Here is a 13,940-nt window from a genome sequence, read left to right on the forward strand (position 1 = left end):
TATTCTCGGCAATGACAATTTTCCATAAGCCAACTAGCCCTACGGGGAAAGGCAGAAATAGCCCCAACACGGTCGTCTACACAAAATATATTTTATGCCACTATAATTTATTTTTCTGTTTACTCCTTTACATACAGTCCATAGAGGATAAGATTCTCTATTCCACTAGTATTTTTAAATATTTTTATTATTATTCCAAAAGAAATTACATGTAAAAGATTTTTTAAAAATCTTACATGAGAAAAGTCAAAAAGTGTTTTTACTTTTTATCTTCAAAATGGCTAGTCATATATTCTTGAAATTTCCAATATTAGTGCGCATGATAATGATGCACTTATGGTAAAAAGCTAAATATTTAAAATTAAATACAGAGCTAAATAATTAGAAAAGAGCGACCTGCCCAAAGGCCTTTTAGCCTCACTCTCCTTAGCGAGTTTAATTTTCCCCCCTTCTCTCTTTTTTTTAAATTGTGTTGGCAATGAAGTGCTAGATAAGCTTTTCACCATGCGCATAGTTTTAGACTTTTAAGCAGCTGACGAATTCCCATTACAAAATTTATTGTGACATTGTCACGGGAAAATGCAGATTTCTCAAAAACAAAAAACAAAACTTCTTCCATTTTTTACAGGTTTTTGAGGACACCCTAAGCTATATTTAATGTGTCATTTTAAAGCAAAAAAAAATATCATTAATTTTTCTGGGAATTTTAAAAAAATTGCGATTTTGACACTTTTTGCATTTTGTGGAATTAATTTGATTTTTTCTACTTAAGTTAGGATTATTATCTTTAGTATACTCAAACTAGTAGAGTAAAACTACATTACAATCGAATAAAAAATTTATAAAACTTGTGACGTCGTACCTAGCGCATTGTTCAAAGTAGGGGGTGGGGTTAGGGTTCCGAAAGATCGATGGTGCTGTCACCTGGGTCGTCCGACCGATAACGACGAAATATTTTCTAAAATTAAGTTATCATTCCGTAAACGCGTTCTGATCAGTATTTTTTCTTATGTTTTACTTGAAAATACTAAAATTACAATTAAAATGAATACGGGAGGCTTATCAGCAGTCCACGAAAAATCGCCATGCCCACCCATCCCCTTATTTTTCAAAACCTTTCGGCAAAAAGTCTTAATTTAACCTATATTTAAGATTTGTCATAAAAAATTAATTCGGAAATATGACCGCGGCAAGGTTTTGTCGTATTGGCGTGGAATATCCTAATAATGAAAATGCGCGATGATCACTCCTGCCAAAAAAAAGATTATGATATCAAACTTACCGGCAGTCTTATAAGTTCAGGATGAGGTCGATTTCCTATGTAAGCTAACAGAAGCAAGTGATGAATTTCAGCTCCAATCAGAATTCCGTATTCCATGTTGACTAAGAGACAGCACAATAATATGACACCGAAGGGCAATAGTTCAATCTCTTTCGTTATGCGGTAATAGGAAATAACCGTCATTAATAACGTCCGATATGCCAGTCTTATTTTTTTTTTTCTTTAAACAAATCTAATAAGATCAAATTCTGCGAAGGGTTTGTATGTTCTTTTCTGTTATAAAGGGGTTTTTTCCGTCTTGAAACTTATTCCGCCAAACAATATATATATACGTGATCCGCAAGATCCAAGACGAAAGCATCTAATAAATGAATGACGTGAATATCTTATTTCATTTCCTTTCCCCCCCCCCTCGTGAATAGGAGGAAGAATTTCGGAAACTAGCAATTTACTCTGTATAATATTCAGGATTTTTTAAAATTATTATTCGTCTCTTTGAAGAGAAAAATCTATACGGAGAAGAGGCGGTAATAAATAATATGAAAGCTGAGAAATCATACGGTAGGCAGTAGGCTACTATATGGTTGAGGCATAATGCAACTTGTATTCTATTATACATACACACCTTTTGAATATATAATAATAGCTATAGGTTTCTTTCAATTCGAATGTAATCGATGAAACGTCTCCTAGCATTATTCTAGCGTCAGCTTATTTCCCTTGTTTACCTTTTTTCCCCGTTTGGAAAATAAATCGAGTTATCAACTCATCAGACGACCAGCAGCGGCAACCAGAAGGCGCGGTAACTTCTTCTTGCCACGAGAAACGAGGTGACGTCCTTTTCTCACGCTCATCTCTACTCCTCCTCCTCCTTTGCCTGGTGTTGATGGACATTATCACGGGATGCGACATTTCCTCCACTAGCCAAAAATCTTTGTCTTTTCGTCTCAAACAGAGAAGTGTTTCTTTTCTTTTAAAATGAGTTTCTCACACACACTAATCACACACATCACCAAACCCACGCAAAGATTTATCCCAGCGGATCCAAAGTCACTGATGGACACATAGTCGATGGTTGAAATAATCCAATCGTGGCCTAGAGCAGCAGCTGCAGCAGCAAGTGATAAACAAATAATCAAATGTGGTGGAAATGTATGTCCAAAAAAAACGCGCAACAGTCAGTCAGCGACTCAGCGTCGAATTCCAACGACGGCCTGCCAGGATCGGGCCAGGATCGACATCAATCCACACATTTTAAATAAGATATCTTTGAAAAGTGAATGAAAAAGGGGGAAAATAAGGTTATCGAGAGAATACTACCCACGCTCCTGAAGTCAAATAAAACATCATCCTTATATAATAATAGCTACACTAGCTGGTCCCTTTTTTTTTTCATTCCATTGCGACCGGCCGCTCGCTATCACGAAAGGAATTCCGCACAATAACGTAATACTATAGGCGCATCCCTGACTGGCACAGCAGGAAAGCAAAGTTGTTCTTTCACAAGTTTTTTTTCCTTCTTCTTCTACCAATGGTCTAAAAAGTAAAACTGCCTTAAGTCTGGCCACCCCCTAGCTCTGTATATGCTGTGGTATTTGTAAAAGCAATTTTTATAAAGTTAAAGCATGGATGCTTCTATACAACGGTTGAACAACTTGTCTAACTCAAAGGCTCAGGGATAATCTTATTGTGTGTATCGGCCACTGTACTCTGCAAGGCATTGTGTGTTTGCAGCCACACTCTCCGTTGTGTTTGTTCTCCGTGCTGGAACCAAAAAAGATGATCTATACATGCACACACTATATCCAGTAGCTATTTATATTGATTCTTAAGGTGCGCGGTTCGGGTGGCCGTCAAAGCGCGTCAAAGTGGGGTTCCTTTTTTTATTCTCCGTCAAGGAAATTTGAAACGCTGTCAGACACAGCTTTTAGGCTTGAGTACTCGGCTTAGGACATAAAGCGCATGCACCTGATAACAAAGTTAAAGTTTATATTATTTGAGCATTACTCGTCCATTTCGGGAAATTTGACTCTTCCTTTTTCTATATGGCCCAGTACAATAGTAATGAGTCTGGCGCTGTTGTCGGAGCAACAGAAGGACAGGGAATAATACGATAAACTTTTATTAGACTCCTCTGATTAATTTAGGTGTTTACGGTGAACACTAAAAACAACTAGACTCTCGTATAGATATCTGAAATGAATTTTGTGCTGATAGCGAAAAATCTACATCGACGACAGGGAAACGGATGGAACAGGAACTTGAAACTTGTAGAGCTGCTCGCCTTGAGCCCAACGAGATGACGTGGATTTCGAGTCTTCACAGGAAACCTTGGGGCTGAGCAGAGTCGATGCACTCGCTGTGAAAGCCCACCACTCCATTGAAAAAAACTTTGAGAGCAGTTGATATGCTCTTGGTCAGCTGGTTGTCCGTCGTCTCGAAATGAACACCTGCACAAATCAAATTTATAGTGTCTCTAACTGTTCTCATTATACACGCAGCAGTAAATAACAGTCGTGGTTTTCATGTGCTTGCGGCATGGGACGTAGCGGGAACTTATGCATTGCGTATCGACTTTGGCCAAGAATAATGCTGTGTCCAATGCGAGATGTTCATGTTGCTCCAATCCGGTCGTATTTTGACAGTTAATTGAAAATACGAGGAATAATGCCAGTTGAATCACAACAGTGACGAAACCCATTTTAATATTCTAGTTTTTAGCGTTATATAAAATGTGAGAAAAAATAAAGTGGAATTTAAAATATGTGAGAATTTTAAATTGAAAATGTGGCATTTACCTCTCTTGTTTGTTGTTATTCAAGTTGTGATGGAAGTATAGTTTCTTTTTGAATGTTAGTTTCTTAGTTATACCTTTACAGCCCACTGTGGTTTTGCACAAATGTATGGAACGTGAGAAACATGGTTTTCGGCATTCGTCTCAAATTTTTGCAATTAAGAGTTAAGACAGTAAAGACACGTCGATGAATTTCTACAACTATTCTAAAATAATGTAGGTCTATAAGAAACTTGCCTTCAAATATTTGATCCGTCGCCATATAAACATTTAACCTGACTTGAGAAACGTGATGTGCAAGTTAGGGTTGGCTACGATTGTATCAGAGTTTTTTTTTTACTTTTCAAGCGTCACTCATACATGTGCAAATTGTGCATATTGCCGTAGTAAACCTGATGCTTTTAGCGTCAGCGACGTCATTTATATAGATCAGGGAATACGGAAAAGACAGTTACAAAATTAAAATCAATGAGTGACAAAAATTTAGTCTCAGCCACTTTAATCAATTTTATTTGATTGAAAGGATATCTTATTTTTAAAATAGTTTAGTTCTGCACCCCAATGGCCGAGTGGATAGCGCATCGGTCATCTCTTCTAGACCGTGAAGAGCGTACCGCGGATGTGGAACTAATCTTACAGGACGCATAATTTTTCTTTTTATCTTAATCTCTATTATATCGATTTTTTCCGGCCATTTTCTTATTTCAATTCATTATTTCAATATTTATTATTTTATCGATTTTTCCGACAGGCACTCGCTGGCTGTAGGCTAAACTTGCGTAATTTCATGGACATTGAGCTATCAAGTTGAGCTGCTGCTATATACAGCCAGATTAACTTTTTCGTTCTTGCCCTTTTATTTACTTTACTCTGCTAAAAAGAAATCGGTAAGCCGTTGGATGGATATAATGAAAAATACTGGAACCTTTAAATCCATTTATTTCCATTTTTTCGAGAATTTTATCAACTTAATATCTACTGAGTTACAGATTAAACGAAAAAGCGTTCAATAAGATTGTTGTTATCTATATTTGCTGGAATGCTGATCATTCATTGGCAGCATAGCGGAATTATTTGGCAGCAGCCGGCAGCAGCATCGGGATAGCAGCAGAGAGACATTTCTTAAATAACGCAAGGGCGTCAAAGTATAAGATGCGCTTCTTTTGCTTTTTTCCCATACGTCAGTTGCCATCAGTATATATATTTCATATTTCACCAGCAGCCCAGCATGAGAAAGAAAAGCTTGCTGACTTATTGCTTCTTTCAACAAGCTATATAAAACATCTCTATGGAAGATGATGATGAACTATTGGTGACGTTAAATTTTTGGAGCATGCTAAAAGTAATTCGAGACAAATTATCGACTGATATGCGAGGACGCAAATGATTTTCTTTTTGGGATTTTCGGTTGATAATACAATAAACATTTGTTTGCCAGCCAACGAGTTTCAAGACAAAAGTCTAGTGACCTGCTGCAGCCGATATAGATGAAACCTATAGCTGATAAATTTGTTCTCTCAAGTTGTTCTTTTTGTGAGAATTTGAAATGATTTAAATTTCGATCGTTTCCGTGGCTGTACATATAATCATTGAGTTCGTACATTTTCCGTTGTCTAGCTCTTGCTGAGTTTTGATATTGTTTTCGTCGTTTCCGAATAAGCATGTGGCAAGCATTCTTTCCGAAGCGCAGCAACTGATACCGAGATACTAAGGCTTTTGGTGTCTCCGTTTTACCATTTTCTCACAAGTTACAAGCAACTTGATCCTAGCTGTTGGCCCATTACTGCAGGTCCGGGGAGAAGGGAATCGTAATTCGTATTGATTGAACGTTTCAGTTATAAAGACAAAATTAACTTGCCGTTCTCACTGAGAATAATATCAACAATAAATACTGTGACAAAGGAGAACCGAACGTCCTGGGAGAGATTCAAATGAATGTTAGAAAATTGCCATCAGGAAAGTTTTTTTTTTTTTGTCACTTGATTTTTAGAAGCCACAAGCCAGTAAAATAGATAATATAGTAATACCCATGAAAAATGATGACGAATTAATTAAATGTCTTGTGAGCTGTTTCTGCGGGAATCGCCTTGTAGGGAATGAATGTAATTTTCACAGCGCATTTGTTTCCTTTTCTTATATAGCTATGCTGCTATATAATACCTTACTTGATGAATATCAGACACAGAGTTTATATAGGCTTATAAGACCAAATAAATAATAACTTCGTGTACGTGTGATTTTTTGCCTCGTTGGCAATTTCAAAATTAAATTCGGGAACGAGATGAGTATATCGCAACAGTTAATGCAATTTGAGAAATCTTCTGACAAATTTATACGAAATACACAGCTACACAAAAGGACGACGAGAGGATGTGTCCCAAGATATATATACGTATATATTTGTAAATTATTTGTGATAAGTGATAACATAGCGGGATTTTATGGTATAAGGATTCAGGTGTGCTGGGCAGATTGTCGAAGCCTTTTCCGTCCATACCGTCGCCGTATCGTCACCTGTGTTCATTGTGAGACAACTCGACTACTATATTCTTAGCGATTCTTACAACAAGTTGATTATAGCTGGAGCGGACGTTCAGCTTTGAGTAAACGTAACTCGAGAAAATTAAAAAATTAAAAATCCGCCAAGAACACAGCTAAAAACTCAAACGCAATACGTACGTAAATGATTTTTCACACTGTGTTTTCAGTTGACCTAATAAATGTTTGCCCGTATAGTCACATCGCTTTCATCGTCATTGAAGTCAAACGCCTGAAAATGTGAAGAAGATTTGTGAAATAGTAACTGGAACATAATAGTTTAATTACTTGAAACACATGATAAGAATGAAATTATTTTTATTTTGGAATATTCCTACTCTATATATCAGTTTCACAGTTGATGGCGAGGGTCCAAAAAGGGCAGTAATAAATAGCTCGGGAATAAAACAACTGAGCTGCGGATGATATTCAGGATACAAGTTGAAAGGCAGGAAGATTGTCGGGTCGGCGTTGCTCTCAGTGACGACGCAACTGCTTAGTCCAACATTAATGAAACTCGATCCGAGCGAACAGATCAAGAGAGTCGGGTCCGTTGGGGGGAGGAAGGTCTATCATCGAGACAGACGCCAACAAATCTTTAGTGAACGAACAAGAAAAAAACATACCCTGGAAGCTGGAAGTAATGAAGTAATGTTAAAGAGAAACTGGAAAAAGTTCACCTAGTTTTAGTTTCTTGGAAGAAAAACTTTCAACTGAATCTCCAAATATCCAAAAAATCAACCATCCAATTTTTAGCTAAGCATTTCGAATTGTAAAAGTCAAACAAATCGGCGCCATATGTTAACATTTGCTGTATAATAATATGCGTTACGTGACAATAGAGTTTAGTAATACTATGAATCTGATCCCAATTCATGGCCGCCTGCTGTGTGTTCATCTCACCGATCTCAGCTCCGCTCGTCCCCATGTCGACGTTGACGATCCCTCAGTCCCATCCTTTCGGTCCCAGCCACTGTGTCTGTTCCAATCAAAATGCATTCAATTTGAATATTCCATTGAAAATCGAGAAACTTTTTTTTCTACCTTGAAGATGTGATTGAGGTTCTGGGTGAATATGCTGGACGAGAGACCCTGGTCGACGCTGTTGTTGATGGCCGTAGCCTCGTCCATATCCTGGCACTTGAGCACGTAGAGAATGTCAGCGAAACATTCGCTCATGACCACAGACGCCGTCGGCTTCAGACCCGTGATGATGGTCGGCTGGACGAAGAAGCCGCGGGACGGTCCGTCATGACTTTGCCGCCGAGGGACTCCGCTTCCTTGATGGTGGCGGCGATCGAGTCGACGGCCGGCTGATTGTGAAGGGGGGCCTAGCAGGAGGCCGGACTGGAGGGGATCACCCATTCTGGGCAATAGCAGCTCGTAAGCTTTGATCAAATAGGCCAGGACGGTGTCGCAGACCTTTCCGTGCAAGACGAGACGACAGGTGGAGGGTGCAGCGCTGGCTGGATGTTCTAGCAGACGGGAAAATGGACGCCCGGATGACTAGATCGATTGAAGCGCTCTCGTCGACCAGAATGGCGTTGTTACCGCCCAGTTCGAGCAAATTGCGGCCGAATCGGCTCTGGACGGCCACGGCCACCTGTTTGCCAACTTTGATGCTCCTAGTGAACGAGATGAGAGGCAGACGGGGGTCGTTGGCCATGGCACTGCCGACATCAGCTCCGCCACAGATGAGACTGCAGATGGCACCCGGCAGGTTGTTCTTTTCCAGCGCCTGGGCCACAATCTTGGTGGTGGCGATGCTGCACAAGGGTGTCGACGGGGCGCCTTTCCAGATCATTGTATTGCCACAAATCTGAATGAAGTCAAAGGTTGAATGTTAATTAAACTGTAAGATAAAGAAATAGATGTTCTTTTTTGAGTACTGACTATAAAAAGGGCGTTGTTCCAGCCGTAATAAACGGTCACAGGGAAGTTGAAGGCCGAAATGATTCCAATGGTTCCCATAGGATTTCCCATTTCCAGCAGGGTGTGATTGGGTCTCTCTGATGGAATCACTTTGCCCTCAAACATTCATGAGAGGCTAAATGCGTAGTACTAATAGTCGACATACTCTTGGACCTAATCAACACTTTCGGGGAAATCCCTAAAAAATAATAAAAAAGAGAAGAAAGTTAATATTTTTCAAACAGGGATTGAGAGACAAGCGATAATACCCAGTTTCCATTGAGACAAGCTTGCCAAGAGGCTCCAACTTTTCTCTCAGCACAACTCCCATCTGCCTAACTATCTCTCCTCGTTTGGGCCTTTCTGGCCTCCACAACACATGTATCGTAATCATCAAATTTTCCTTGAGAGACTTCAGCGATGACTTCACCTGTGGCTGGTGAAATTGATTGGACCACCTGAAAGTTAAGGAACATAAAAGCAAGTAGTGAGTTGAAAAAAATTACTCAAATTATTCAAATCTTACCATTCTATTGCTGAACCATTTCCCATTATAAACTCCCGATTGAATAGCTCTAGGTCAAGATCTTCGATGAAGAAAGCGTTACGGGGACGTTCTACATAAGAAACAAGGTTGTCTTGACATTCATCTCAGTAGAAATTGGTATAAGTAAATCCATCAAAAAGTTGAAGTTTCAGGTCAATCTGAAAGTTTAAGGTTATCTCAATTGCAGTTATCTCTTTTCTCTACGTATTCGAGTTTTTAAGGTATAGATTCTTTTCATTCATGATCCTTGTGGATTCTTCGATTCTTCTCTGTTTTCTTGTTTTCGTCAGCTTATTTCGCTGCCATCTATTGGCAAAATATTGCGTTAATTAATTGAATCAACAGCCAATAGAGGCCCTCAGAGATGGTAGGAAAAGCAAACGTAAATTCAAAAACACCGAAATTGATCAAAATTGACTTTTGGCTCAGCGTATTTCTCAGTGATACAATTAATCTATAATGTTTACACGCTTGTGTTTACAGTCTAATCGAACTCCAAGTTTATTTTCATCATTCGAATAGTTTTTAATTTTGTCGCAATTAATACTGGAGTGTTCCCACTTGGCCACTTCCCACGCCCTTGATTGACTATTTGAATAGTAAAATCGATGCACATGTGCCCATATATCATAATATCATTAAACAAACTCGACGCTTATACGATATTGCGCAATTTTCAAATTGCAGTTGGAATATAAAAGGCCCGGTCAAAAAATAGTCTGGTTCGATTATTCAGACGTATTCGAAAAGCAATTGACGTAATGATCCGACAAATTTTCCTCGCCGGCCTGCTGGCTGGTGCTGGCCGTCAACGGAGTCCCTGAATCGCGTCGGGCCAGCATGGGCATCCAGGTGTGTTATAACGGGCCCGGCAATTGCCAGGTAGAAAACAGTGGAGTGGTCCTCGACTATCGCTGGACCGGCTGCGCAGACGTCGACAGTCGACAACTGCAGCTATACTCCGTAAGTGACGACCTAATAAATTTAAATCTTATTTTATGCGATTAATTACGTACATGAAATAATATTAGAATCCCAGTCAGAGTGAATACGAAAGTGGATGGGACATTACGTTCAGTAACGGCAATCAAATGACATTGGCCATAACTGGCCGTCCAACGAGGCTAGAACCTTCCTCACCACTGGACCCAATTCAAATCGGTTGAGTCCAATTCATTTCTCAAAATTAAACCTAATTGGTGAATTTCGCTAATTTACTTTGAGTGGAGAAGAATCAGGTACCGCATACCTGCTCAACAAGGAGCTGTCGTTCGAAGTGGACGTGGCAGCCTGCGGATGCGGCATGAATTCGGCCCTGCGTTATTTCATCTCGATGGAGGACGATGGCGGCCAGGCCAGTTTCGGCTACACGGGCGTCACTTACGGCACGGGCTATTGCGATGACTCCCAGCCGGCCGAGCTGGACATTTGGGAGGCCAACAGTTTGACCAACGTCTACACGACTCATTCGTGCCTCAACGGCCAGTGCGACCCGTACGGTGGCGCTTTCAACACCTGCGCCCGCGGGGTCAAGAGCTTCTACGGCCGCGGCACGGGCTACCAGCCGCTACCAGCTGGACAGCACCCAGCGGTTCACGGTTGTCACCCGATTCGTCACCGTCGACGGGACGGAAAACGGCGAGCTCAGAGAGATGCACAGCGCTTCTACGTCCAGGACGGCCGCACCACCCAGCAGCAGACGTTCGGCGGATTCAACGGCCTGTCGGACGGATTCTGCAACTTTTACGGCCAGTCAAACGGGCAAGGCAGCGTCTCCTACGGAATGTCGCAGGGCATGAGGAGGGGCATGGTCCTTTTCATGTCCATGTGGGGCAGTCCCAACGATCCCAGCAGCAGCATGACGTGGATGAACAACGAGCCCAACGGCCCCTGCCCGGTCTACTAGAACCCCAATAATCCTTAATTACACCACTTTCGGCAACATCAAGATCGGACTCTCGGTTTCACCGTTTAATATTGCTCTTCCATCATAACAGCCATAACAATATAGAATATTACCAAACACATACGTAATATATACCTTTATAATCAAAAATGCATTTTCTAATCTTGATCATGTTATCAATGGAATTTTGGAATTTCCTGTGGCTTTTAAATATTATAGGCTACAACCGACAGATTTTAGCAGATTCCCTTTGGTGAATTTATTTGGCCCAGTCATTGAATCATTTTTCTGGAATGAAAAATAATCTCTATGGATTCTTCCGTAGTTACATACTCAGTCTCGAAGCTAACGGTTATTATACTGTCGTCCAATAGCAGCAAATTGCACAGTTTAATACCATCGTTTAAAATCTTAAGAACTTCATAACTCTTAAAACTTTTTCGACACGATAAATTCACGAGGGAAAAACTTTCTCCCTTCGTTATTCAGAATAATTGCCATCTTCACTCGGTACGATCTGCGTAATGCCGGGACGGCTGGGACACACAAATAAGGAGACTGATGGAGGGAGGCATGGACCCATGATTCGCTGTTTCTCTGTTTTCGATCCAATTCATTCTTATAACAAAACATCAGATACGATGCAACAACGAAACCGCCAGAGTTCGCCTTGCACCTTCGTAGAGACCTGACGTGCATTCTCCTCTCTCTCTCAAAGTGCCAGCAGACTCACGTACTCACCGCATATACGCCCCCCGCTTTATTCCGACAGACAAACACGCGCGACCCCCCCCCCCCCACAGGCCCCCGTGTCAAAGCAATTTCCGCGCCAGGTGCCACCAACAAAATGGCCGACCGTGATGCCCCACCGCGTTCGAAAAGACCGTGCAACTCAACAGACCACCCCCTCCCTGTGATAATCAAACTCATGGATGACCGTCCAAACTTCAAATCAATGTCCTTAGCAGAACGTGAGGCCATGCGAAAAGCCATTTGCACAGCCATTGGGGACCCCCGGGACTCCACGGTACTCCCAGGCGGCGACCTATCCGTCAGCCCTACTGACTTGCAACAACAACAAGTACTACTCAACATCAAGACCCTGGCAGGCAGACCAGCATCTAGCACTCTGCCCACCCGGTCAACAGCGAGGAAGGTAGGAGTAATTTTTGGTATTCCGATAAGTGACGCGGAGGAGGAGATTCTGGAAGCTCTAGCAGACCAGCACGTGACACATGTCAAACGGCTCCCGATCCGCAACTCACCAGGCTCCCCCTCGACAACAGTATCACTTACCTTCTTGAAAGAGGTCCCAGACAGGATCAAGATAGCGTCAATCAGCTACCCAGTAAAGGTATCGGTACCAAACCCATACAGATGCAGGAACTGTTGGAGACTCGGCCACACCGCCAACAGGTGCAACGCTAATGGCCCTAACTGCAAAAGATGTGGCAAACAACAACACGAGACACACCAAGAATGCTCAAGAAGGTGTATTAACTGCAACAACGGAGATCATGAAGCAGACAGCGATCAATGCCCTGCATACCAACAAATGAAGAGCATTATTAAAATGGCCTACCTGGAGGAAATCACCATACAAGAAGCTCGATCCCGCCACGCAAATCTGTACAGCTCAGTAACCAATCGAACCCCCACCCCAACCAACCGCCCCGCACCGCCGCCAACCCCAAGGAATGACCTGACAACCCTACAGGACCAAATAAAGGCCATCCAACAAGAGATGTATACCATGACTGCAGCCACCATCCCACAAATCCAAGTAAACATCCAATCGCTGGCGGTCGACCTAGAAGACACAAACAAGAAAATTAGTAAATTCGACCAACGGTTCAGCAGCATCGATAAGCAGCAACAGATCAACATGCAAATACAGCAAAACAGATTTGACAGGCTGGAAGAACTACTAATGGGGAGAGTTACAGACAGGTCCCACTCACCCCCACACGCAACAGCGGACCCACTGAGGGCTACTATGAACCCTAAACTGCTACACCACACAAATGAACAGAGCCCCATGTTCAACACAACCAGCCAATGGCCAGACGACATGGACACAGAAAATGATAAGTAGACACACAGTACACCACTCACGCACTACCCCAAACCCAACAAATAATTTCAAATGCCTCCAGTGGAATGCCAGAGGGCTCACCAAAGCCAAACTAGAAGAATTCCGGCAATTCCTATCCTTAGTTAAACCTGAAATAATCCTCCTCAGCGAAACGCACTGGAAGAAATCTTTCTACGTTAAATTCAAAGCCTACCATATCCTCAAGAAGAACCGCCCTAACAGATCAGGGGGAGGAGTAGCAATTCTCATTAATAAACAACTTTCGTTCACCCCCTTGCCTCTTACCCCACATGACACCGTAGAAGCCATCGGCGTCAGCATCCTATCAAGAAGCAACTCAAAAATCGATTTCATTTCTGCCTATGTTCCCAAAGGCGACTGTGAAATGGCTGACGTAGCGGAAATTTTCAACAGACCCAACCCAGTGGTTATTGGAGGTGACTTCAACGGCCACCACGACATGTGGGAAAGCAACGCAACCACCAACACAGCAGGGAAGACCATCTTCGAAACCATCCTCACCAGCCAAGACATATGCCTCATAACACCTACTGATCTAGGTACAAGGATCGATCCGGCAAGCGGGAAAATATCCACTATCGATCTAACTATGACATCATCTGAACTCGCCACCTCAGCAACGATTTCAATAGGTCCAAGCCTAGGTAGCGACCACCTCCCCATAATCCTCACGCTCAACACGACCCCAGCTCGAATCTCAAGACAACCGCCCAAATGGATCATCAACGAAAACAAGTGGGCAGACTGGAACCACCTCCTAGACACCGCACTCATAGAACTCAAGTTCTCGGAGATCCAGAACCCAGAAGCAGCCACTACAGCTTTCATGACAGGATTGAACGGAGC

The 13,940-nt window shown here is 42.0% G+C and overlaps 1 protein-coding gene and 1 pseudogene across 1 annotated transcript; one reads left to right on the plus strand and one right to left on the minus strand.

The window, feature by feature from the left end:
* Nucleotides 1-6,915: 6,915 nt before the first annotated feature.
* Nucleotides 6,916-9,352, minus strand: LOC124312835 (annotated as a pseudogene).
* A 560-nt stretch (nucleotides 9,353-9,912) lies between these two features.
* LOC124323898 (probable 1,4-beta-D-glucan cellobiohydrolase B) lies at nucleotides 9,913-10,978 on the plus strand. The gene is made up of 3 exons (XM_046784354.1): nucleotides 9,913-10,035; nucleotides 10,104-10,233; nucleotides 10,305-10,978. The coding sequence occupies exons 1-3, from the start codon at nucleotides 9,913-9,915 to the stop codon at nucleotides 10,976-10,978; spliced, it is 927 nt and encodes a 308-aa protein (XP_046640310.1).
* The last annotated feature ends 2,962 nt before the right edge of the window (nucleotides 10,979-13,940 follow it).

The sequence above is a fragment of the Daphnia pulicaria genome, chromosome 1 (assembly GCF_021234035.1).
Source record: "Daphnia pulicaria isolate SC F1-1A chromosome 1, SC_F0-13Bv2, whole genome shotgun sequence".
In the NCBI taxonomy this organism is placed as follows: Eukaryota; Metazoa; Arthropoda; class Branchiopoda; order Diplostraca; family Daphniidae; genus Daphnia; species Daphnia pulicaria.

What these genes read in the sequence shown, in the direction of transcription:
- LOC124323898 (XM_046784354.1), top strand. Translation starts at nt 9,913, where the DNA reads ATGGGCATCCAGGTGTGTTATAACGGGCCCGGCAATTGCCAGGTAGAA. An exon ending in GACAACTGCAGCTATACTCC is followed by an intron (nt 10,036 to 10,103) that starts GTAAGTGACGAC and finishes AAATAATATTAG; the next exon opens with AATCCCAGTCAGAGTGAATA. An exon ending in ACTGGACCCAATTCAAATCG is followed by an intron (nt 10,234 to 10,304) that starts GTTGAGTCCAAT and finishes TGAGTGGAGAAG; the next exon opens with AATCAGGTACCGCATACCTG.